Here is a 26089-nt window from a genome sequence, read left to right as displayed (position 1 = left end):
GTCTCTGATGGGGCACAGAGTAGAATCGGCCATGTCCCTGAGCCATTTCTCGAGTGTCTGCAGGGCTAACAGATTGACTGCAGCTGCTCACCATAGAGCATCACACAGCATTTGTGTCCCTGCGGCAGGGTGCGGGATCGGCCATCACTGAGGCAGGGTGCAGGATCGATAGAAACTGTGGTGGGGGCAGCATTGGCCTTCACTGAGGCAGGGGGCAGTATCAGTCGAAACTGGTGGGGGCAGGATCGGCCATCACTGAGGCAGGGGGCTGTATCGGTCAAAACTGTGGTGGGGGCAGGATCGGCCATCACTGATGCAGGGGGCAGTATCGGTCAAAATCTGGCAGGGGCAGGATCAGCTGTAATTGAGGTAGGGGCAGTATCAGTCAAAACTGTGGTGGGGGCAGGATCGGCCGTCACTGAGGCAGGGGGCAGAATCGGTCGAAACTGTGGTGGGGGCAGGATCGGCCATCACTGTGGCAGGGACAGTATCGGTCAAAACTTTTGCAGATGCAGGTTCAGCTGTAACTGAGGCAGTGGCAGTATCAGTCAAAACTGTGGTGGGGGCAGGATTGGCTGTCACTGAGGCAGGGGGGCAGTATCGGTCAAAACTGTGGCGGGGGCAGGATCAGCTGTAAATGAGGCAGGGGCAGTATCGATCAAAACTTTTGCAGATGCAGGTTTGGCTGTAACTGAGGCAGGGGCAGTATCAGTCAAAACTGTGGTGGGGGCAGGATTGGCTGTCACTGAGGCAGGGGGGCAGTATCGGTCGAAACTGTGGCGGGGGCAGGATCAGCTGTAACTGAGGCAGGGGCAGTATCGGTCAAAACTTTTGCAGATGCAGGTTCGGCTGTAACTGAGGCAGGGGCAGTATCAGTCAAAACTGTGGTGGGGGCAGGATTGGCTGTCACTGAGGCATGGGGCAGTATTGGTCAAAAATGTGGCGGGGGCAGGATCAGCTGTAACTGAGGCAGGGGCAGTATCGGTCAAAACTTTTTCAGATGCAGGTTCAGCTGTGACTGAGGCAGGGGCAGTATCAGTCAAAACTGTGGTGGGGGCAGGATTGGCTGTCACTGAGGCAGGGGGCAGTATTGGTCGAAACTGTGGCAGGGGGCAGGATTGGTCAAAACTGTAGCGGGGGCAGGATCGGTCATCACTGATACAGGGGGCAGTATCGGTCAAAACCTTTGCGGGGGCAGGATTGGCCGTCACTGAGGCAGGGGGCAGGATTGGTCATGGCTCTGACAGGTGACTGGGCAGAATCGGTCATTGCTGTGATGGAGCACTGAGCAGAATTGACTATTGCTAAGACTGGACATATAGTAGATTCGGCTATGGGTCTGATGGGGCACAGAACAGAATCATCCATTGCTCTGATGATGCAAGGGGCAAAAACAGCCAACTGATGGGGCACAGACAGAATCAGCTATGGCTCAAACCGGTCCTGGGACAAGAATGTCGCAGAAATGACTTGGCTCTGACAGGGCAGGTGCAAGAATCGACCAGGGCTCTGATGGAACATGGAGCAGAATCGTGCATGGATCTGACTGGAAATAGGGCAAAAGTATTCATGGCTCACGGGGCAAGAATTGGCATGGTTCTACCTTGACAGAGCAGAATCTGCCTTGGCTCTGATGGGGCATGGAGAAGCATCAGTTAAAAAATATTTTGTAAATAAAATATTACCAATATTTTTGGTCATTTTTATTATTACCAATAAGTACTCTCAGCTCCATTTAACACATTGTTCAATGCAGAATACCACAGATTTTCCTCCAAAATCAGTGTAGAAAAAAAAAAAAAAAAGCCTGCCATACAGGTGCTACAAGTGATTTTTTCATGGAAATGAATGCAAAAAATGTTCCTATTCCCTGAAAGATATTAATGAAATAAGTGTCGTGACTGAGATATCTCACCGGTCACTGTGACAGCTCTAGACTCTGTAAACAGCAAACAAAGATGTCTCTGATGCTGAATGCCTGTCAGTCATTTCTCACATTCTCATAGTATTGTAATTGCAGCGAATTATTGAGTTGCTCACAACAGTTAACAGTCAGTCACAGTCACAACAGTCAGTTGAGGGCACTATTTTGTTGCTGTTGTTTTTGACAACCGTTTCTGCTCGTGTCTGTCTCAATAATGCTTGTTTGCTATCTTTGGAGGGTGGAATTTTGGAAAGAGGGGGTGTGGCTAGCTTGTAGAAATTCTAGAACTGCCAACATCGCTTAAAGCACCTTTAAGTCTGGGTCTGGTGATAGCCAGTTATTTGCTCTCAGTAATTAACTTGCGTAAATGTGTGTGATTCCTAAATATTCATGTTTTTGCAAGTATGCAGTCACTGCAACTTAGCTGCTACTCCAGGCAGCTCATCTCATCAAACCACTCTTACTAGGAGCAGACAGTACAGAAGGAGTAAAGAGCCATTCACACAAGACACGTTCTTGTATTCAAAATCAGCTAGACTGAGCGCAACAGAATGCAGCGGCCTCAAGATTCAACCATTTTTAACTTCACGTGGCATCTGACACGTGTATATATTGACCAACAATTAAAAACCTTCTCTACAGAGAAATGTATTTTTAACAATAACATACAGTATAAACCTTTTAAGACAGTACCATGAGAAGGGGGCATTTCTAGCCCTGTCAGTACTGAAGCACAGGTTCCTCATCAAGTACCCATAATGTCTAGTGGTGTCTGGAGGCAAGCTGCCCAGGGAGAAATTAATGCAAAACAGCACCTAAGGGTCAGTTCGGGTGACTTAAAGTATCAGATGGTAATTCCATGGCACTTTGATGTATTGTATGGTACTAAATGGTTACCATATTCATGTACTATGGTCTTTACATGTTACTCCAATGTACATGCAATGGTACTTTTCAGTGCTTTAGTGTACTGTCAGTGTTTTGATAGTCTTTTGATTTTGAAAATGTGTTTTCCTGCAGCACTGAGTTGTTCACAAGCTGCACACACAGGTGGTGAATTTAATCAAGATCAACTTTATTGTTGGCAAACGATAGGATCCATTTGGTGGTTTTGTTTCAATGGATTGTATGTAATCATCCAGTGCTCTTTGTGCTCTCAGTGTACTCCGGTACTGCTTTACTGAGTAAAAAACTGCTCCAAATGATTCAGTGCGAGAGTGATCTGTCTGAATGATTTGGATTGAACTGTGCACCGATTCAGATCGTTTAGCTAACCTGTTTAACCAATTCAGTAAAAAGAGCCAACTCAAAAGTGTGATTCATTCGCAAATCGTATTCTAACAGCTGATAGATTGACACATGACACAAAATGATTGCTGAAATATTGTCAGGGAAAATGTCTCTCAGGTTCAAATAACAACACACAAAAATGGCTTTTTTTCTGGTCTCTAAAAGTATGATGATTTTGCACTTGTCTTGCAATAGGATGGAAGACCATCTTGGTCTGGTTTAAGCAGGGTTTTTATTACACGTTATAATCGCAAAGAGCAGTCATGTTTTTACACACTGATAAAACTGACAGTTTCAACTCTTTCCTAGTGAAATTGTTTGAAGATCATGAATGCATGAGGAAGGAGCTGCTGTGGGCTCTGATGGAAAAATCTTGATTTGTGCCAGTGTTTGTTAACTTCACCTTTGGACATTTGTTCCACCATTAATGAGTGAGAGTTGCTTTCTTAATGGCTATAATCTTAATCTGCCTTTGAATAATCCTATTGTCTATTGATAGCTGTAAAATCTGATGTAATAAACCATGACTGAGCACAAAAACACTAAAACCAGCCCATTCCACCCAGCAGAGAGTTCAGATCAACTTACTGTACAAGAGGGTCCTGAAACTGATCTGAACAAACATCAACAGTAAGTCTGTCCTCAAAGATCAAGTTTAAATCCAGTTTATCAAGTCCAGTTTGTGTTGTTTTGATGTCAGTCATCTTGAATTAACTGCTGAGATCAGATCTAGGAAATGTCAATCAATGTTCAGTGTTTTTGTGTCTTCAGTTCGTGATGGATTTCAGTGGGAAATATCAGCTGGAGTCACACGAGAACTTTGAAACTTTCATGAAGGCGATTGGTAAGTAACAAACAAACATTACATGAGAATATCTGAACATTTAACTGTTGTGCGTAAGCAAATAATCTATTGCAGTTTTCCAAACATGAGTCACTTGACATCTGTTTCATTTACTGTCTTGTTTGTGAAAATGTGTCAGGGCTGCCAGATGATGAGATTGATAAAGGTAAAGAAATCAAGAGCATCTCCGACATACAGCAGAAAGGAAATGACTTTAATGTCACCGTGACGGCAGGAACTAAAATGATCGTGTACTCGTTTACTGTGGGTGAAGAGTGTGAACTGGAGACTTTCACTGGAGAAAAAGCCAAAGTGAGTAACATCAATCTACTGGGACATGTTATCAGTCATATTAGTATATGCAGTATTGTTTGAAATATCATTGACAGTAGACACTGTATTCACATTTTGAAAGATTAACTGCATATGCAGCATATTTTGCAAAAATAAATTGAAGTCTATTCAGGTCCATTAATTTTTTTGGCATTGTGACATTATTTTAATGACTATGACAAGTATTTTTTACAAAATACTATAATACAATTAATTCGTTTTTTCAGCATAAATTAATGGCAGCACAACAAATACTACAATAATGTATAAATACATCACAATTTAAATACTAAATCATTATTATTATTATTATTATTATTATTATTATTTTGCCCTACAGTAATGTAGGGCAAATTAAGTTTTTATTTTATTTTATTGTTTTATTTTTTTTACGTTACAATAGACTACAGAGAATTGAGAAAAAAGGCTTTAACACTTACTACACCTGGGACTTTAATATTCCTCAGCCTTTCTCTTATGAATAGTGTAACAAAAAACAAAACAAAACAATTCTGTATATTTCTTTGTTTATTAACAAGGCAAATGAGTACTATATTCATACAAATGACTTCTATCTTACATTGACTTTCTGTGTCGATGGTAAATTATCAGTATCCCATATGCATGAAAACATACATAATATACATTATATTTCTTACTCAAGGTGGTGCAGTTGTTTCAGTGATTGACTAGATTTACATTTGACAATGCTATTTGATGAAGAAACAACATGTAAGTAAACGATAGCAAGTTTAACATATGAACAGTATGATATGGCTATTGTCATTTGGGTGTACTACTGAAATTATGTAAGTTGTGCGTCTATTTAGACTTTAAAAAGTGCCTGAGAAAATACATATGTATTTTATATGTTATGTGCAGTGTTGGGTAACGTTACTTTTAAAAGTATATTGCTTTACTCCTTAAAAAAGTAGCTTCATTAATTAAAGTTATTTTTTTTATGGAAAGTGTTACTTTACTTTTGCGTTATTTTTTTCTCACAGCCACTTTCTCTTGTACTATGCATTCCATACAAATAAGCCATGCATTGCATACAAGAGACATTACAGGTCATGCTACCTACTGTACAACACTCGTGTCAAAACAACACAGTAAACAAACAGATATTTAGAAAGTAGGCCTTCACGTCATATTTATAATAAAGAATCAATAACATGAATATGCATGATTTGTTTTTCCATCAACATGGCAGCCAGTATGAATAATGAAGAATAACCACTGTCTTACCTAAAGCAGCAAAGTCCAACACTTGAACTTGCATCATATATGTCATCATATCCAGTGCCCATCGACAAAAGTCAGGATAAAATTCAACATGTTCAAGGAATAAGTCTGATGAATAAATGAATATTTTTAATTTAAGTCATCTCAGTGCACGCTTGTTTTGAGTTGATCCACAGTGCGTACAGACGCTACTGCGCTTGCTGATACAACTTGAATGGAATTATTTTTAATGCTACCAAAATGTCATAAAACAGTTTGTTTCATGAATCAAACTATTTGTTTATTATAAAACAAAAATGTAGAATATTTTTAGAAACTAAGACATTTTCTCTGTGTACACAGTCGATGTAGAACATCGCTCTGAGCCACTGATCCAGAGTCAGCGGGGAGCTGTAACACGGAGGAGTTCGGTGCATAAATCAGTGAATTGAGCGAATATTTCACCCTGTGTATCATATCATGGCCAGTGGAAGACTATTCTTACAATCCCTCTGCCTAAACGCTTTACTGATTTTCTTTAATGCAGTGTGTATTAACACATGAATCAACCGTGTTTCACTCAACCGAATGTTGTTCACCTCACATCAAGCTAAAAATACGAAATGTGCATGTGCGTTAGCAAGCTGATTGACAGGCGATGCATCTAAAAGGTGATTGGTTCTTTTACCTGCAAGGCGGGACTTCCTTTCTACATCCATTGACTGTTGGGCGCTAGAGCTTCTTGGTTGGGCATTCCAATTTCTCCCATTCATTTAAATAGAAGTGACTCGTCTCTTTCTGCTAAATAGTCTCAGGCCTCACACTCTATAGAACAACAATGCCAATCATGCACTACATCTCCTTCCCGAAGTTTGTACACTTTTACTCATGATTTCGCGCAATACAGGGACAGCAGAGGTGTACAAAAAGCAACATGTTAATGTTAAAAAGTAATTCAGATATTATGGTCTAAAATAGAAAATATTGCATTACTTCACTCGTTACTCGAAAAAAGTAATCTGATTACGTAACACACATTACTTTTATCGCATTACCCCCAACACTGGTTATGTGTAGCTCAGTGTGTGTTTCACAGCCAGTTGCGTCTTGTAAAATATCAGCGTGGAAGTAATTAATCCTGTTCTATATTTGTTGCATCATCTCTTTGATATATGAAAAATAAAAATACCCAAATATATCAGAATATATTCTATTCTATTAGTCTTAAAAATGCTTTGAAACTTTGACACTATCTGGGCATTTTGCAGATCCATTTGTGATAGACTTATGTGCTATCAAGACCCGAGGTGTGTAATAATGTTTGGCTGAACACCCACGCATTTAAGGGTTCAATATGCTTTTAATTATCATAAAATTATGTGACGATGCAAAAGATCTTAATGGTCCTGTAACAAAATATACTTCTTTATCTTTCATGTTTGGTGAAATATGACCTGAACATGTTCTTGACAGGTTTCAGGAGATTCACCAGATATTAAAGATTTGGCTTGTTGTATTTCATCTCTATTAACAGCAATGTCTCTGTTTGTGTCAGACTGTAGTTCACATGGACGGGAATAAACTGACAGTGTTTCTGAAGGGGATTGAATCTGTAACTGAGCTGCATGGAGACACCATCAGTAATGTGAGTGAACACTGAACATCACCAGTTCATTTAAAACCCATATGACTCATACGGGTGAGTACATGATAACAGAATAGCTGAACTATTCCTGACATTTGAGTTGTGTATTGTTTCAGACGATGACCTTTAATGGGATCGTGTACAAGAGGATCAGCAAGCGCATCTCCTGATGACTGGAAATAAACCACAAAAAGCATCTCAACTGAGTTAAAACAAGACACTCTGATCGATTGGAAATGCCTTTATTACATGTAGTCAAATCAGGCAGATTCAGGCACATTGTTTCATGTTTGATGTTAATAAAGATACTGTATGAGATCTCTACATGTGAAATGTGAAGGGTCTACAAAGCGGCTTTGATTTGCACGTGTTCACCAGCGACTGTCATGGGTTTATTGGTGAGCACGGTCTCCCTCATGCTGTGATAAACATACTCATTCTGTTTGAACAAGCGCAGCTCCATCTCCATCTGCGTCCACATCGCCTGAAAAACACACATATCACATGCATTATTAGAAGCTGTTTATAATGTGCTACTGTATACAATTATTCTGCTAATAAACCGAGTACTATCACAGACAAATCTGATGGGTTTCACTTTTGATTAAGATCACAGTAGCGTTTTGTACTTTGAATAAATTAGGTTTTGATAGAAGACAATGAGGCTATAGATATCTCAATGAAATGAAAATGAAGCTTTGCTTTCTGAGTGATGATGATGACTGTATGGGGTGCGTGTGATACCTCTAGGTCTTTGGTGGTGGGGTAATGTGGTCTGTGTGTGATCATCAAGATGCCATAAGCTCTACAGATCAGACCATGAGCAGCCTCGATTAAACCTGCATGCCAGTGTGTGACGCCTGCTCTCATGATGGCCATACCCAGCTGGGCATTATTGGGGTGATACAGCTTCCTAAGACAAGGAACAGAGACAGTGCATGAAAATTAAGATTTGTGTCTAATTGTGTTTGGAGCAAGTGCTTGAATGAAAACAACATTATAGAATTGATGGAAAAAACAGGATAGATATGAGATGAACTATTTAACTGTTATCAACAATAAACACAAATTGTTTTTTTTTTTGTATAATGGTGGAAATTTTCCATTGCAATATGAGTTTTTTATACAGACCTAGTGACATTTTTATGAAATAAATGAAGGTTTTCCTACACACATACACATACTCACATGTATCCCTCCACCATTCTGTGTGCCTATCCCGCAGCTTTCTGGAACTGCTGCAGGAAGGACAGGACTAAACTGGCAGTGCTCAAGATGTGCAGCAGATGCGGGATGTGTCTCCAAACACAAAGTCCTGTTTCTCCAAACATTCCTGACAGACTTTAATCACCTACAGCACGCCATCACTCATTGACGCGTACAGCTGTGGCTTCTAAACTTCTAAACATCGTCTAATGTTGAACACTGCATGAAATCCCAGTTGGAGTGGCTTTTAGTTCATGTCTGCAAACACTGAGTCAAGTCATTTTTATTTGTAAAGTCCTTTTCACCATACACATCATTTCAAAGCAGCTTTACAGAAAATTAGGGTGTAATGCATGGGTGTCAAGTTTGTTTAAAAAGTGGTGGGGACAGTTGGGGAGGGGTGATGTCAAAGTGTCGAAACTCATGAAAGTTAATTAGGTTATGTGAAATGTTTATATGGAGACCAACTGGTTCTCAGTATCCTCTGTGGGCGTGGCTTGGGAGGCACTTAAGGCGGTTCTTAGGGGTCGGATCATACAGTATGCCTCATTCATAAAAAAATCCATAGCACAAGAACTCGTGGAGTTGGAAGAGAATATTAAAAGTGCAGAGACAGAGCTGAAGCGCCAAATGTTGTCTAATGGCCTCAGAGAATTGACCCGTTTGAAATATAGATATAATACTATTTTGTCGCGGAATGTGGAGTTTTGGTTATTCAGGGCAAGACAGTCATATTTTGAGTCGGGGGACAAAGCAGGAAAAGTTTTGGCTAGATATATAAATTAAGGCCCTGCCTACAGGCAAGGCTCCGGGGCCAGATGGCTTTGCCGCTGAATTTTTTAGATCTTATGCTACAGAATTGGCTTCAATTTTGTAAGAAGCTTATACGGAATCAGTAAAGAATGAAAAGCTTTGCCAACCATGATGCAAGCCCGGATCAGTCTGATTCTTAAAAAGGACAAAGATCCAAGCGAGTGTAGGAGTTACCGTCCAATTTCCCTGATCCAGCTAGATGTAAAAATTTTGGCAAAAATTCTGGCTAACCGATAAAGTTATGACATCTCTTATACATATAGATCAGGTGGGGTTTATTCGGGGCCGTAGCTCTTCTGTTAACATTAGGCGTCTCATCAATATCATGTGGTTATTAGCGAATGATCAGTCTCCGGTCGCTGCCATCTCACTTGACACCGAAAAGGTGTTTAATATGGTAGAATGGGATTATCTTTTTAAGATTTTGGAAATGTATGGGTTCGGAAATACATTTTTTGGTTGGATTAAGTTACTTTATAGACACCCTGTAGCGGCGGTACAAACGAATGGATTAATTTCAGATTATTTTACTCTGGATAGGGGCACCCAGCAGGGTTGCCATCTTTCCCCATTATTTTTCTGTCTTGCCCTGGAACCATTAGCAGCTGTGATAAGAAAGGAGGATGATTTTCCGGGGGTGATGGCGGAAGGTGTGGCGCATAAGCTTCTGCTTTACGCAGATTATATTTTATTATTCGTCTCCGACCCCACTAGATCTATGCCTTGCCTCCACAGAATTATTAATTCCTTTTCTAAATTTTCAGGATACAAAGTCAATTGGTCTAAATCCGAAGCTTTGGCTCTGACAGCGTACTGCCCAGTAACAGCTTTTCAACCGGGCGCCTTTCAATGGCCCAAACAGGGCATTAAGTATTTGGGCATTTTATTCCCAGCAAAATTAAGTGATTTAGTCAGAGTTAATTTTGACCCTTTAATAAAAAGGTTTTCGAGCGATGTGGGCAGGTGGGCTTCATTACATTTATCTATGATTGGGAAGGTTAATGTTATTAAAATGAATTGTATTCATAAATACAACTACCTACTACAATCTCTCCCTGTAGATGTTCCCCTCTCTTATTTCAAGCAATTTGATAGTACAGTGAAATCCTTCATTTGGAATGAAAAGCATCCCAGGTTACATTTCAACAAGTTACATAGACCGATTGACAAAGGTGGGCTAGGCCTACCCAAGATTTTGTTTTATTATTATGCATTCAGTCTCAGACATTTGGCTCATTGGTCACTTCCACCTGAGAGAGCCCCTCCCTGGTTTGGAATTGAACAGAAAGTTATTGCCCCTATTTTACTATTACAAAGCCTTTCTATTAAACTAATTGGAGAAGTTAAGACGTACCCCGTTATCTCGCATCTGCACGCGCTATGGTCAAAAGTGTCCAGATTGTTCAATTCAGACATTTATTTAAATATTGCCTCGAGCATATGGCTAAACCCAAAGTTGCGTATTGGTGAGTCCCCTTTCTGTTGGTCGGAGTGGATTGTGAGGGGTGTTAATACACTCGGTGACCAATATGAGAGTGGTGGGTTGAGATCGTTTGAAAATTTGGTCCAACATTTCAAAATTCCTAGATCTCAGTTCTTCAGGTACTTACAGCTGCGCCACCTGCTCTGTACTATTTTTGGGAGTAGCATACACCTCCCTAAAAGGGCAGATACTCTAGAAGCAGTGATAACTGCTTTTGGAAAAGGTCATGAGGCATCAGTGTATTACTCCCTGTTAATTCAGAGTCTGGGGGATGGAGCTTCAACTTCTCTCAAGAGATTATGGGTGAAAGATTTAAACTTGGTATTAGAGGAGGGAGAGTGGGCTAGGATTCTAAAAAAACATCAAGTCTGCATCTAGAGATTCAAGGGTGCGTCTGATGCAATTTAAGATTTTGAATCGATTATATTGGACCCCCTCTAGATTGTATAAACTTGGTCTTAAAGACACACCCACCAGTTGGCAATGCCAATCAGAAGACGGGGACATAACCCGTGTTTTTTGGGGATGTGTTAAAATACAGGAATTCTGGTTGAAGATTCAGGGATTTATGTGTGATGTGTTGGACACACCGTTTTCATTTTGCCCCAGACTCTGCATTCTGGGTGATGGGGAGGTCATTCATTTTGGGGATAGTCACTTAAGAGGTTGGGTCCTGGCCGGAGTTATGGTGGCCAGGAGAATAATCCTCAAGGGGTGGAAGACGGCTGGGACACCCTCGTTTCGGGAGTGGTGTAGGGAGATGAGTGAGGTTGCGGCATTTGAGGAGGCGATTTACAGAAGGTTAGGAAAGTGGGATTTGTTTAATAGGAAGTGGGGTGGATATTTGGATTTCTTGGAGGGTTCTTGGGGAGGGGCAGTGGAGACGGATTTTTGATTTTTAATTTTTAGTTTGATGTGTACGTGCACTCTTGTTTTTAATTTTTTTGTTATAATTGTAAGAGACCACTGTAATGCGTGTTTGTGTCGGGTGGTGGGGGGTGGGGGATGTTTGGGGGGAGGGGTTTTAATTTATATAACTGATTCTGTATTTTATGTTGTGTTTATTGGTTTTTGTGTATGGAATCAATAAAAATGTTAATAACAATTATTATGTGAAGATAATGTCAAATAATCATTCATTATCATTTAATATTCATTAAATATTCATTTTTGATGACCAATTCAAGCACTCTCACTAATATTTCATAAAATTAATTAGAAAACTTGATCTGTACATCTTACACTGTCAATACTGTGTTTGTTAGTCAGTAGATAAATACATAGATCAGTACACTTTAGCCAGAATAGCTGATTGGTCTTATGGTAAAGTTTTCATCACCACTAGTGTAAGGAGTTCTGGGTCCTAGTACAACTTTTTAATTCAATAAAGAATATTGCATCTGTACATAAGAACACAGATGTATACCATGAGCAGGGACACATCTGTTTGCATTTTACTGGAATGGAGTGTGAGCTGCTTAACAGTGGAGCAAGTAGAGCACGTGTCGGGCTGCACGAGGGAACATCGCCGCCTGCTGTCACGCAACAAGCATTCATAATAAACTCCAGCCCTGGATCGCCACTTATTATAGCACACACGAACAAAATGAAAACTCTTGCTCAAGAACTGGAGATGTTTCTGCTGCATTAGACACTGTACCTGACGAAAGCTATTAAAGAAATGATAGGGACATATCTCACCCGTCCCACCCGTAAATGACGTCTATGCTGTAATGTCTTAATGGTCTTAAAGTCTTCATTGAGCAGTTTCATTGAAAAACCTCACTGAAAATCATGCCTTAAAATTATTGAGGCTAACATCTTTATGCTAGTGTACTCCAAAAAATGGCCACAACTAACTAAAGCAGACACGTAAAATTAAAATGTGCAATCTTTCACTTTTTTCTATCAAAAGGTGATTATTCTATAGCCGTATGTAATTAAATACACCTCTACAATAATGAACATGTTTTCCATTTCTGAGTTCAAATTCATTTAGATCATTTTTCTGGGGCTTAAAGTCAAACATGTCATGTGGTGTAACTGTCTGGATACTGTAAATAAGAGTCTCATTAAAAGCTGAAATTCTAATATATAAAATGAAAAATGTTGGCATAAAAAGTTTGCTATAATAATTCTTATTTTATATACTGTGTTCTTTGTGTGTATTATTTTTTTATTATTATTTAAATATCAGATATTTTGACATTTTTATGAAAAGGCACATTTTGTTCAGGTCATTTGGTGTAACCCTGAGAAAACCTGATATTCGTGACTCAAAAAGTCATGATATTTGTAAAAAAAAAAAAAAATATTAAAGAATATTTTTGAAAACTTTATGAAATTAATGAAGTACTATAACACTTTATACTTGAAGGTAACGCATTCTTTACACAAGTCATTAAATACATTTTTTTTATTTTATAAAAATGTATGAAGCTAACACAACACAAAGATTACATTTCTATGAAGTTGATGCTTGTTTTTAAACAAGATTTTTCAAAGATTTCTCATTTTTATCATCACGGATCATCTGATTTGTCAATGACCCATATACAGTATTTCTCATAATAATCTCAATGTTCCTTCCATTAAACAGTCTCACCTCATGAAAGTTTCCTTCAGTTCGAAATCACACTGAAATCTGACACCTCCTTCAGCACATCAGCAGACACCTGCAGACACAACAAACAAAATGAATAACAACATACTGTGAGCAATCATTATTTTCATTACAGTAAGCACTGACTGAGAGGAGGTGAAGTTCTCAAAGAGTTTTTGGACATTATTACTGATATTAGGCTACTCCAGTATCATCTTACTTATGGCTGATGGCCATGTTCTCATTCCCTGCCACACGGGGGCAGCATTCATTCAAAATATGTTTTTAATACTGTGTCAATGCTAAACATTGACAGATTTCCTGCTGCAACTTTAACCCTTGGGTGTTTCGACAAACATTATTATACACCTCAGGTCTTTAGTGACCCAGCACTTATATCAATCACAAATGGATCTTCAAAATGCCCAGATAGTGTCACATTTTCAAAATAATAGAATAGAATATATTCTGTTATATTTTTGCATTTTATTTTTCATATATCAAAGAGATGATGCCACAAATAAAGCGAAGGATTCATTAATTCCACGCTGAAATGGCTGTCAAACACATATTCAGCCACACATATCCTACACATTACATAATTTCAGTAGTACACCCAAATGACAATAGTCATACTGTTCATGTCTTAAACTTGCAATAGTTTACTTCCACGTTGTTTCTTCATCAAATAGCAATGTCAAATGTAAATCAAGTCAATCACTGTAACAACAGCACCACCTTGAGTAAGAAATATCATGTGTAATATGTACTGTATGTGTACACGCATATGGGATACTGATAATTCATCACCGTCACACAGAAAATTTATGTGAGATGGTAGTCTTTGTATGAATGACCAAAGTTCAGCCATGCAATTCTATGTGGGGAAAGCTGATAGGTTCTTTGACTTGATATCTGTTAGCCAATCGGCTCACTCACATGTGACATGTAAAGCAAATCGGCTTGTCATTTGATATGTAATCAGGTACCAATCAACTTGCATCTCTCTCTTTGTCTAACATTTAAATGGCTTGGTTTTGCAGATTATCCAGTTTCACTGCAGCACGCTGTGAGAGTTTTTCTCTGAAAATGCTATTTGCTCAGGTGGTTGCTGGGACTTTTCTTCTACCAGCTTACACGGTAAGGTCTGCTTTTGGCCATGACACATAGAAGTGCGTCTTTAACATGGTAAATCTTAGCCAAATCTGGCTGGCAAACATCACTGTTTTAGGTCATTAGATTAAATGAATCCACACATAGCTAGTCCAAACTCTGGGCTTTCCTGACTAAGGTATGAGTTAGGTCACTATACGTTTAATCTATTCGGCCATACAGGCCCAGGCACACATAGAAATTATGTTCATTAGTGTTATGCCATATTTGTTTTTGTTTTTTTGTTGCAATTTTACACTTTTCAGAAGAGAAAGGTTGAGGAACACTAAAGAGGTGTGGGCACAACTCCACAAAATGGAGAAGGAACAGGGTCATTAAAGACCTGACGTATGCATTTAAGTGTTAATGGATTTTATATTTTCCTTTGACATTATCCATCTCTTCAAACTATAATAACTGATAGGAACATTTTGCCCGTCGGTCTCCTTGACAGCCATCATCAGATCGTCTTTAATGCCGTTGGTACAGTATTCACACCTGCAGTCAAAGTAATACTGCTGCTTCAACAAGGCGGTGTGTGAAAAAAGCTCGGAGGATCATCAGAGACTCCAGCCACCCGAGCCATGGGCTGTTCTCACTGCTACCATCAGGTAGGCGGTATCGCAGCATCAGGACCCGCACCAGCCAACTTCATGATAGCTTCTTCCCCCAAGCAATCAGACTTCTGAACTCCTGATCTCCCACGATCAAAATACATCAGCACTGCACTTTATTACCCTTACTCTTATATCTCACACCAGACTGTCATAAATTATATTATTAATATTATATATATTCTCTCTTAACAACTGACTATCAACCGACAGCTGAATGTCAATACAGTACAATACTGTACATTCTATATATATATATATATATATATATATATACTTTTTTTTATATATATTTTAATTTTTAATTTTTATTGAATAATGTGTATCTACATAGTAAAAAAAAAAATAAAACAAAAAAAAACAGCGTATTGTATACTGTACAGTGTATGTTATTATTTGTATACTGTTGAGTGTAATTATGTGTATATCAGATGTTTAAATTGTGTTGTGTTAATTTGATGTTATTGTAAACTGGTATATGTCTCATCACTGTCACGACTGCTATGTTGATCGGAACTGCACCCAAGAATTTCACACACCATTGCACTTGTGTATATGGCTGTGTGACAATAAAGTGATTTGATTTTGATTTGATCAACAAATGCTGTCGATTTTTAGACACGATCAGGAAGTCCACATTGCTGACAGTCAACTCTTCACCCTTCGCGATCTTCCCCAAAGCCCGCAACTCGATCCTGACAGCGTCCGGGAGAGACAGCACAGTTATAATCACAGAAACAGAAAATCATTAATGAGTTAAAATGACCAGCAATGACAAAAGAGACCCCTAAAGCCAGACATGATCAATATTGACAGTCAAGGCTGTTTTTAGCCATAAGTGGTGTAAGTGGCCGCTCAGGGCCCCCGAGCCACCAGGGGGCCCCGCAAAGCAAGTTCGTTTTTTAAATATACTAAAAGCTAAGACTCAGGGTAGCTGTTATAGCTCAATTGGGCAGTTATAGGGGGTCCCCTTGTGGCCCAAGAGGGAAGGGAGAATGCAACTGCAAGGAGAGAGTTGTAGCTAAATGTGACAGGCCCCCCAAGTAGGATTTTGCTCAGGGCCATCATATGCTCAGAAATGGCCCTGCCTACAGTAACATTCCCACAGATACAGAGCGAAGGTAAAGATTTCTCCTCTGTTCCACTCCAGCAGATCAAGACCAAATTATTCATGCTTACAAAACTATTCTGAAAATGAATTCATAATGGACTGTTAGTTAAAAATAAACAAAAAAACAGCTTGTTTTGGTCACATGCAAGACCATTGTAAACTGAATCTTACAAAAATCTGAAGACATGAAAGCCTAAAGCAAAACTGACAAATTATTTTAACCACTATAAAAGGACATGTGACAAAAAAATCACAAGTACACATGAGAAACATTATATTTTATGAGAATGAGTTGTTGTCTTACATTTTCCTCCTAAAATAATGTTTTTATTTATATTGTCTCTAATGTATCCTTCTGCCCTTCAATTTAAAACAAAAACATGACACAGATATGATCAGTGTCAGTACTCTCTGCACATGCTGTTGATTTCAGTCATTTTAAATCATCCCTCAATTTATAAAAACAAAAACATCTACAGCAATGTACTTACAGTGGAATAGAGCAAGGCATTGTAGAGGGTTTATACAAGCACTTTTATACAATAATTTAACTACTTTTCTGGGTGGATGAACTTGGCTATGTGTTTCTGATGTACCCGTATGAAAATGACAAACGTTTAAATTATTCATGACACAGATCTGTCAGTAAGGCGGGGTCAAAGGACAGATGTTAATGCTCCTTCTCTTGGTGTGGAACGTGGTGTCCTGAGCTGGAAGACACAAACACTGCAGTTTTTCAAACAGAGATACCCAGATGATATTCTTTTTTTTTTGTTCTTTTTTTTTCTCCCAATTTGGAATGCCCAATTCCAATGTGCTTTTTTAAGTCCTCGTGGTCACGTAGTGAGTCGCCTCAATCCGGGTGGCGGAGGATGAATCCCAGTTGCCTCCACGTCTGAGATTGTCAACCCGCGCATCTTATCAAGTGGCTTGTTGAGTGCGTTGCCACGGAGACATGGAGGCTTCACACCATCCACTGCGGCAACCATACTCAACTCACCTCGCGCCCCATTATAGCGATCACGAGCAGGTTACCACATGTGACTCTACCCTCCCTAGCAACGGGGCCAATTTGGTTGCTTAGGAGACCTGGCTGGAGTCACTCAGCATGCCCTGGGATTCGAACTAGCGAACTAGTGAACTCCAGTGGTGGTAGCCAGCGTATTTTACTACTGAGCAACCCAGGCCCCTCCAGATGATATTCTTTAAAAGGGAAGTTCACACAAATATTTAAACTCATTTACTCATTTACCCTCATTAAAAAATCACTTTCTATCTTGTGCGGAATCATCAAGGAGTCATTTTGAACAATTTTCACATTGCTCTTTACAATATTATAATTCGAAGACATTTTAAAATAAGAGTCTCTTGTTTATATTGGTCATGTTAAATAACCCTTATTTTTGTGATTATTCTTAGGATTTTACAACCAGCTGATTAATCGTTATCTGCCTTCTCAACTACCTTCGATATCAGCTAAATCAAATATCGGTCAACCTCTAGTCTATTTCTCTCACAAAAGCTATTGTATAACATCAGAACACTTGGAAAACAGCGCGCAAGTCATATGAACTACTTCTACTGACTGGTGCTTTTTTGTCCTTTTTGTAGTTTGACAGATGTTGTCACTCTAAACTGCTGTAATGTAAAAAAAAAAAAAAAATTTAAATGCTGCGTGAAGATTCTTCAAAAATTCTTCTTTTGTGTTTCTTGTGTTTTTGATTTTGTGAAATAATGATAGAATATTTATTTTTATGTGAATTATTTTTGATGTGCCAAATCAGCAAACACAACATAACTTTCTCTGACAAGCTCTGTATTTTATCCCAGACAATAACAGTGTTCAGATGTCCAGCAGCTGTCTGTGATCATTGTGATTATTGTACTGAATCATCATCCACTCACTTGCCGTGATTGAGGATGACGGTGCAGTTGGGCCAGCAGTCATGATTCACCAAACAGAGGTTAGGAAAGAGACACACTCCCACTGCCTGAAGACCCCTCTGGTCACTCAGAGTGAAACCGTTGCAGTTTATCTGAAGAAGAGACAAATATCTGTATTATTTCAACTTCAAGTCTTATGCAACTAGGGCTGGGTACCGAATCGATATAGATTACCCAATGCCCAAGCTCGGTTTAAGTATTTTCTATTTGATTTCAATTAATTTGAGTCAATCAATTTGACAATTCTCGATACCAACAAAACACAACTAATTTGCGTAAACATTGTTTCAAGTTCTCAAGTAATTATTCAAGACAAGTATACAGTCAGTAATAAAAAACAAAGAAACAAATGGTGCTTTAAGTTTTTAACAGCAGTTTCAAGTATTCACTGTATGAATATAATAAAGCTACTATAGTTATCAAGCCGAGAGCAGTAAGTGTTTTTCTCGTTTTCTTGTTAGTGTTGTTTGATTAATATTAACAACACACTAGACAGTGGCAGGTCTATTAGGCTGCGTTCACACTTCAAGACCAATACTTTGATTCAAATCTGTGTTTTTGTCCCACTATTTACATTCACTATAGACATAAATGACTGTTTACATTAATACGTCTCCAAGACGGGCATTTTTATGGAATTTTTTACCGTTTAGCCGCGTATCCACATTACCACGACTTTGTGAGTGCCCTCAGAACACACACATAATCAGCATGTCTATGAAGGTAAAATTGTGCCTAAATGATTTGCATCCACAAAGAAAGATTTGTAAAAGCGTAAATCAAATTGCAAGCGTAAAAATAAACTGCATGTGCACAGAACATTTTGTAAATGTGTAAATCAAGTTGCAAGTGTAAGAAAAAAATATTTGCAATACTTTAATTCTTTGCATGAGTGTAATTTTTTTTATTTTTTTTTATTTTTCCCCTTTTTCTCCCAATTTGGAATGGCCAATTCCCAATGTGCTTTTAAGTCCTTGTGGTCACGTAGTGATTCGCCTCAGTCCGGGTGGCGGAGGATGAATCCCAGTTACCTCCGCATCTGAGATGGTCAACCCACGCATCTTATCACGTGGCTTGTTACTGAGGGGGGGATCCAGAATGTCACGAGACGGAACACAGCTTCTCACCTCTAGACCGTAGCCCTCCCAGTCTACCAGGTAATGAAAATCCCTGCCCCTCCACCTCACGTAAAGGAGACGTCTAACGGAGAAGGCTGGAGCCCCCTCAATCAGATGGGGAGGCAGAGGAACAGGAGTATCGGGATGAAGAGGGGAGCGAATAACAGGCTTGATCTTAGACACATGAAAAATTGGATGGATTCTTTTCAACAGGGGGGTAATTTAAGTTGAACCGCCACCGAAATAAGCACCTTTCTGATGGTGAAAGGTTCAAGCTGCAACAAACTGACGAACATCCTGCGCTAGTGTGAGTGGAGTAACACCTGAGTGGAGGACGTTGATCCGGACAGATTCAGCAACAAATAACAGATTCGCTGGACACATATTACGTAAGGCTGAGCGGACTTTAGACTCAACTTCCCAAGACACCACTGCTACCACCACATTAGGTGAAAGAACGGTATCTGGAGAAGTCGAGATGCTCTCGGTTTCAAGCAGGATAACATGTTGGGCTTGCCGTTCTTAGAACCAGGGTGAAAATTGGAATCTGCCAAAAAAAAAAAAAAAAAAAAAAATGCCCAATGCGCCTGTCGAGAATTTAGGTGTTTGGCGGTACAAATGTATTCTAGGTTCTTGTGATCATTCCAGACCAAAAAAGGAATCCCTGACCCCTCCAACCAGTGATGCCACTCGGAGGCAACTCTCTGTTGCCGATATTGTAATTCCGTTCCGCTGGAGTCAAGCGATGAGAAAAAAATGCACAGTGATGCAGTCTCTCGTCCGATGGAGACTTATGAGACAAAATAACCCCAACTCCGACCTCTGACACATCAAACTCCACCACAAACTGACGAGATGGATCAGGATTAATCAGAATGGGAGCTGAAACGAAGCAGCTTTTAGGTTTTTGAAATGCAGACTGAGCCTGCGGAGACCAAACGAAATGCGTCTTGGTGGACGTTGAACTCGTCATAGGTTCAGCGACTTGACTGAAGTTCCGAATGAACCGGCAGTAGAAACTGGTAAACCCCAGAAACCGCTGGACTGCCTTGCGAGAATCTGGAATTGACCAATCGACAACAGCTTTAACCTTGTCTGTGTCCATTCGGATTCCGTTAGACGAGAGGATGAACCCCAGGAACAAAATCGACTGTGCGTGAAACTCTCACTTCTCCACCTTGATGAACAAATGATTCTCCAGCAGTTGCTGAAGCACTCGCCTGACATGCAGGACATGGTCATTGAGATGAGAGTAAAAATCTAAATGTTGTCAAGGTAAACAAAAACAAACTGATTGATCATGTCTCGGAGCACATCAAAAGGCATAACAAGCTATTCGATAACGAGATATCATCCCAGTTTAAATGAGGGTTGTGATTTGCCAGCCACAGGTGTCCCAAGATTACTGGAGCTGAGGGTGACCGGATGACCAAAAAACATCTCTCTTCAACTTGGTTCCCAGAGATGATAAGAGGGGTGCCGTAGTATGTGTAACCATGGTAAGCGTTGTGCCGCAGTGAGTTCTGGCAGAGATGGGATCCTTGAGCAATGATAGTGGAAGTGACTATTTAGAAACCAGTTCAGAGTCCAGAAAATTACCCTCAGCTCCAGAATCGACAAGAGTGAAGATGGAGTAGATGGATTCCTTAAACTGCAACCTGGCTGGGAGGAGTGTCTTCCTTCAGGGGGATTTATGCAGAGGGGTAACGCTCACCAGTAACCCCTTGTCTACTGGTGAGCTGTGTCTTTTACCAGACAGAACGCAGCAGTTTGACCTGGCTGTCCACAGTACAGACAAAAACCATTGACTAGACGTCTGTGCTTTCCTTTGAGGTTAGCCGAGCTCTCCCAACCTTCATGGGTTCCTCCTCCAACACGGGTTCTGATGGACTGGCCAATAATGGAAAACAGACAGACAACACAGGAACCTCCTTAGATGGAGCAGCTCTGCGATATCTTCATCGAAAGGTGAGGTGATTATCCATCCTGATGGCCAAATCAATTAGATCAGAGGTGTTTAGGGAGGTCAAAATCTCATCTTTAACCTGGTCAGAAAGCCCATTCAGGAACAGGTCCCACTGTGTCTGCTCGTTCCATCCGCACGATGCAGCAAGAATGCAAAATTCAATAGAGTAGTCCGACACTGACCTGTCGCCTTGACGAAGTTCCGAAAGCACTCTCGCTGCCTCTGTACCTGTGGCAGCACGGTCGATCACCTTACACACTTCATCTAAAAAGGTACAAAGGATGAGCAGCACTGATGTCCATTATCCCAAACCACCATTCCCCACTCATGAGCCCGACTGGAGAGAAGTGTGATCACATAATCAAACTTGCCATTCTCAGTGAGAAAAGACGATGGTTGGAGAGCAAATACCAGAGAGCATTGTGACAGACATGATCGACAAGTTTTGGGCTCACCGGAGTATGGTGATGGCGGATTCAGCCGGGGCTTGGAGGATCTGATGGAAGAGACAGTAGTGGGAGGAACGGCGGCAACGGTGGGGGTGGGACTGTGCTGAGAGAGATCTGTCGATGTTGAAGCATTGATGTTAACTCGGATATCCTCCCTGCCATCTCTTCAATGGCATGACTAGCGGTGTTGAGCTGGTTCTGCTGACGACCATGGAGTGCCTCCTGCTGGGTCCATTTTTGGCCAGATTGTTCTGTCACAAAATAAGTGGAGGACCAAGGATAAAGAGAAACAAATAACAGTTTATTGAAAACACAGTAGAAAAATGTAAACAGTGAAGAGTTCCAGCTCAGGTTGCAGGTGACTGGAGACAATGTGGTGAGGTGAGGATGAAGACAGTGATGACCAACTTGGGACACATGGGCAGAGAATAGATGACGGCGATGACAGGGTAAGTATTCCAAAGGTGAGTAAATCCAACAGACAGTCCTCAGAGTGATAAACCAACTGATCGCAGCAAACTGGAACAAACTGGCAGAAGACAAACAAAGAGTAAAACAGGACAAGGCCGACTGACTGGTGAGACTGAGACACTACACAAATGAACAATCTGGCACTAGACACGAGAAACGAGAGGGTATAAATAGAATTAACAAGCTGCAGATGGCGATAATCAGCTTGTGAACAGCGCGAATGAACATTCCAATAGAAACGTCAACTGCACCATTCACGCGGCAGAAGGAAAACACACAAGGGAAACAACCTCATACAGACACACAAGAAAAGACAGGCAGACCCACCGGATCATGACAATATGAAGAGAAGAGGCATTATGAAATGAAGCATTCAAGCTCTTGTCAGAGGTTCTCTGGCAGTGAATTAGAGGATAATGTTAAACAACTAGAAGCCACCCTAGTTTCCCAGAATTCCCATTTTTGTGATTCAGTGTCTTGGAATAAGCCTCAAAAGTTATTAAAAATCTAAAAAGCATTTACATATTTTCAATACAGAGTACATGGCTCAGAATTTATTTGCACATTATGTTATATGTTTCTAAAGCCAGCGTGTTTCTGTGTAATGTATTGTGAGCTTACAAAACCATGTATAATTTTTTTGCATTTTGTTACAAGCAAAAAAGATGTGAGAATCTTTGAAGCTATTAACTGCATTGTGAAATAAACTGACTGGATCAGACAGTTGTTGTGTTCTCTCCCCCTTCTCCCCTCACTCCTCTGTTGACCACGCCCACTTTCAGTGCATCTTTTGAAATTGAGGTGAGAGCTCAACTGTGCTAAAACAAGGGGTTTCGTGACCCTTTAACGCTAATTCATTCTTACTGGGTGAACAGACTTCTTTTTGTTTGCCTAAAAATTTTGATGAAATGCCGTGATGTTTTTGTTCTGCCAAGGTGTTTGTTGGCTTAAGAATAATCCAATCAGCACACATACAGTGCTGTGAAAAAGTATTTGTCCCATCCCGATTTGTTCTGTTTTTGTGTATATCTTCAAAATCTTGTTTCAAAAATTCAAACAAAATCTAACATAAAACAGAGGCAACCTGAGTAAACACAAAATATAGTTTTTAAATGATAATGTTATTTAGTGAAGCAAAAAAGTTATCCAATACCAACTGGGCCTGTGTGAAAAAGTATTTAGTTACTAAATCCCCAAATTTATGAAACTGCATTCATAATGGGGGTCAGCTGGACTAGACACAACCAGGCTTGATTACTGCCAGCCCTGTTCAATCAAATCAACACCAAAATAGAACTTTTTCAGCAGCATGAAGTTGGCTAAAAGGTTTCACCCAGTAGCACACAATGCAAAGGTTGAAAGAAATTCCACAAATGATGAGGAATAAGGTGATTGAAATGCATCAGTCTGGTATGGGTTACAAAGCTATTTCAAAGGCTCTGGGACTCCAAAGAACCATAGTAAGAGCCATTATCTCCAAATGGAGAAAACTTGGCACAGTACTGAACCTTCCCAGAAGTGGCCAACCTTCCAAAATTCCTCCAACAGCACAGCGACGACTCATCCAGGAAGTCACAAAAAAAGCCAAGGAAATCATCCAAGGAACTGCAGGCCTCTCTCGCATCAATAAAGGTCACTGTTCATGACTCCACTATCAGAAAGACACTGGACAAAAATGTCATCCATGGAAGAGTGGCGAGGCGAAAACCACTACTAACCCAGAAGAACATTAATGCTCGTCTGATTTTTGCCAAAACACACCTTGAAGGGCCTCAAAACTTTTGGGAGAATGTTCTGTGGAATGATGAGTTGAAAGTGGAACTGTTTGGAAGACAGGGGTCCTGTTACATCTGGCATAAATCAAACACAGAATTCCACAAAAAGAACATCATACCTCTGGCCAGAATTCCACCACAGCATTGTGACAGACTGATCTCCAGTTATCAGAGGCGTTTGGTTGCAGTTGTTGCTGCTAAAGGTGGCACAACCAGTTATTAAGTTTAAGGGGGCAGTTAGTTTTTCACATGGGTGATATAGGTATTGGATAACTTTTTTGCTTCAATTAAAAAAATTTAAAATAATAAATAAATAAATTATATATATATATATATATATATATATATATATATATATATACAGGTGCATCTCAATAAATTAGAATGTCGTGGAAAAGTTCATTTATTTCAGTAATTCAACTCAAATTGTGAAACTCGTGTATTAAATAAATTCAGTGCACACAGACTGAAGTAGTTTAAGTCTTTGGTTCTTTTAATTGTGATGATTTTGGCTCACATTTAACAAAAACCCACCAATTCACTATCTCAAAAAATTAGAATACATCATAAGACCAATAAAAAAAACATTTTTAGTGAATTGTTGGCCTTCTGGAAAGTATGTTCATTTACTGTATATGTACTCAATACTTGGTAGGGGCTCCTTTTGCTTTAATTACTGCCTCAGTTCGGCGTGGCATGGAGGTGATCAGTTTGTGGCACTGCTGAGGTGGTATGGAAGCCCAGGTTTCTTTGACAGTGGCCTTCAGCTCATCTGCATTTTTTGGTCTCTTGTTTCTCATTTTCCTCTTGACAATACCCCATAGATTCTCTATGGGGTTCAGGTCTGGTGAGTTTGCTGGCCAGTCAAGCACACCAACACCATGGTCATTTAACCAACTTTTGGTGCTTTTGACAGTGTGGGCAGGTGCCAAATCCTGCTGGAAAATGAAATCAGCATCTTTAAAAAGCTGGTCAGCTGAAGGAAGCATGAAGTGCTCCAAAATTTCTTGGTAAACAGGTGCAGTGACTTTGGTTTTGAAAAAACACAATGGACTAACACCAGCAGATGACATTGCACCTCAAATCATCACAGACTGTGGAAACTTAACACTGGACTTCAAGCAACTTGGGCTATGAGCTTCTCCACCCTTCCTCCAGACTCTAGGACCTTGGTTTCCAAATGAAATACAAAACTTGCTCTCATCTGAAAAGAGGACTTTGGACCACTGGGCAACAGTCCAGTTCTTCTTCTCCTTAGCCCAGGTAAGACGCCTCTGACGTTGTCTGTGGTTCAGGAGTGGCTTAACAAGAGGAATACAACAACTGTAGCCAAATTCCTTGACATGTCTGTGTGTGGTGGCTCTTGATGCCTTGACCCCAGCCTCAGTCCATTCCTTGTGAAGTTCACCCAGATTCTTGAATCGATTTTGCTTGACAATCCTCATAAGGCTGCGGTTCTCTCGGTTGGTTGTGCATCTTTTTCTTCCACACTTTTTCCTTCCACCCAACTTTCTGTTAACATGCTTGGATACAGCACTCTGTGAACAGCCAGCTTCTTTGGCAATGAATGTTTGTGGCTTACCCTCCTTGTGAAGGGTGTCAATGATTGTCTTCTGGACAACTGTCAGATCAGCAGTCTTCCCCATGATTGTGTAGCCTAGTGAACCAAACTGAGAGACCATTTTGAAGGCTCAGGAAACCTTTGCAGGTGTTTTGAGTTGATTAGCTGATTGGCATGTCACCATATTCTAATTTTTTGAGATAGTGAGTTGGTGGGTTTTTGTTAAATGTGAGCCAAAATCATCACAATTAAAAGAACAAAAGACTTAAACTACTTCAGTCTGTGTGCATTGAATTTATTTAATACACGAGTTTCACAATTTGAGTCGAATTACTGAAATAAATGAACTTTTCCACGACATTCTAGTTTATTGAGATTCACCTGTATATACAGTGCCTTGCAAAAGTATTCAGGCCCCTGACCAATTCTCTCATATTACCGAATTACAAATGGTACACTGAAATTTCATTCTGATTGATATTTTATTTTAAAACACTGAAACTCAAAATCAATTATTGTAAGGTGACATTGTTTTTTTGTTGGGAAATATTTTTATGAAAAATA

General features: G+C 39.9%; 2 protein-coding genes and 1 pseudogene across 3 annotated transcripts in view; 2 read left to right on the top strand and 1 right to left on the bottom strand.

Annotated features, from left to right (window-relative positions):
- Positions 1–26089, top strand: part of nup214 (nucleoporin 214) — a 319628-nt gene that overhangs the window by 268947 nt on the left and 24592 nt on the right. The window lies entirely within an intron of this gene.
- fabp1a (fatty acid binding protein 1a, liver) lies at positions 3753–7858 on the top strand. Its single transcript, XM_051690303.1, has 5 exons — positions 3753–3844; positions 3986–4058; positions 4198–4370; positions 7171–7260; positions 7377–7858. The coding sequence occupies exons 2-5, from the start codon at positions 3992–3994 to the stop codon at positions 7428–7430; spliced, it is 384 nt and encodes a 127-aa protein (XP_051546263.1). The 5' UTR covers positions 3753–3844; positions 3986–3991; the 3' UTR covers positions 7431–7858.
- Positions 7604–24923, bottom strand: LOC127436337 (histone-lysine N-methyltransferase Smyd1-like; annotated as a pseudogene).

Source organism: Myxocyprinus asiaticus, chromosome 4 (assembly GCF_019703515.2).
Source record: "Myxocyprinus asiaticus isolate MX2 ecotype Aquarium Trade chromosome 4, UBuf_Myxa_2, whole genome shotgun sequence".
Taxonomy (NCBI): domain Eukaryota; kingdom Metazoa; phylum Chordata; class Actinopteri; order Cypriniformes; family Catostomidae; genus Myxocyprinus; species Myxocyprinus asiaticus.
This window is presented reverse-complemented; position numbering and strand designations above follow the sequence as displayed.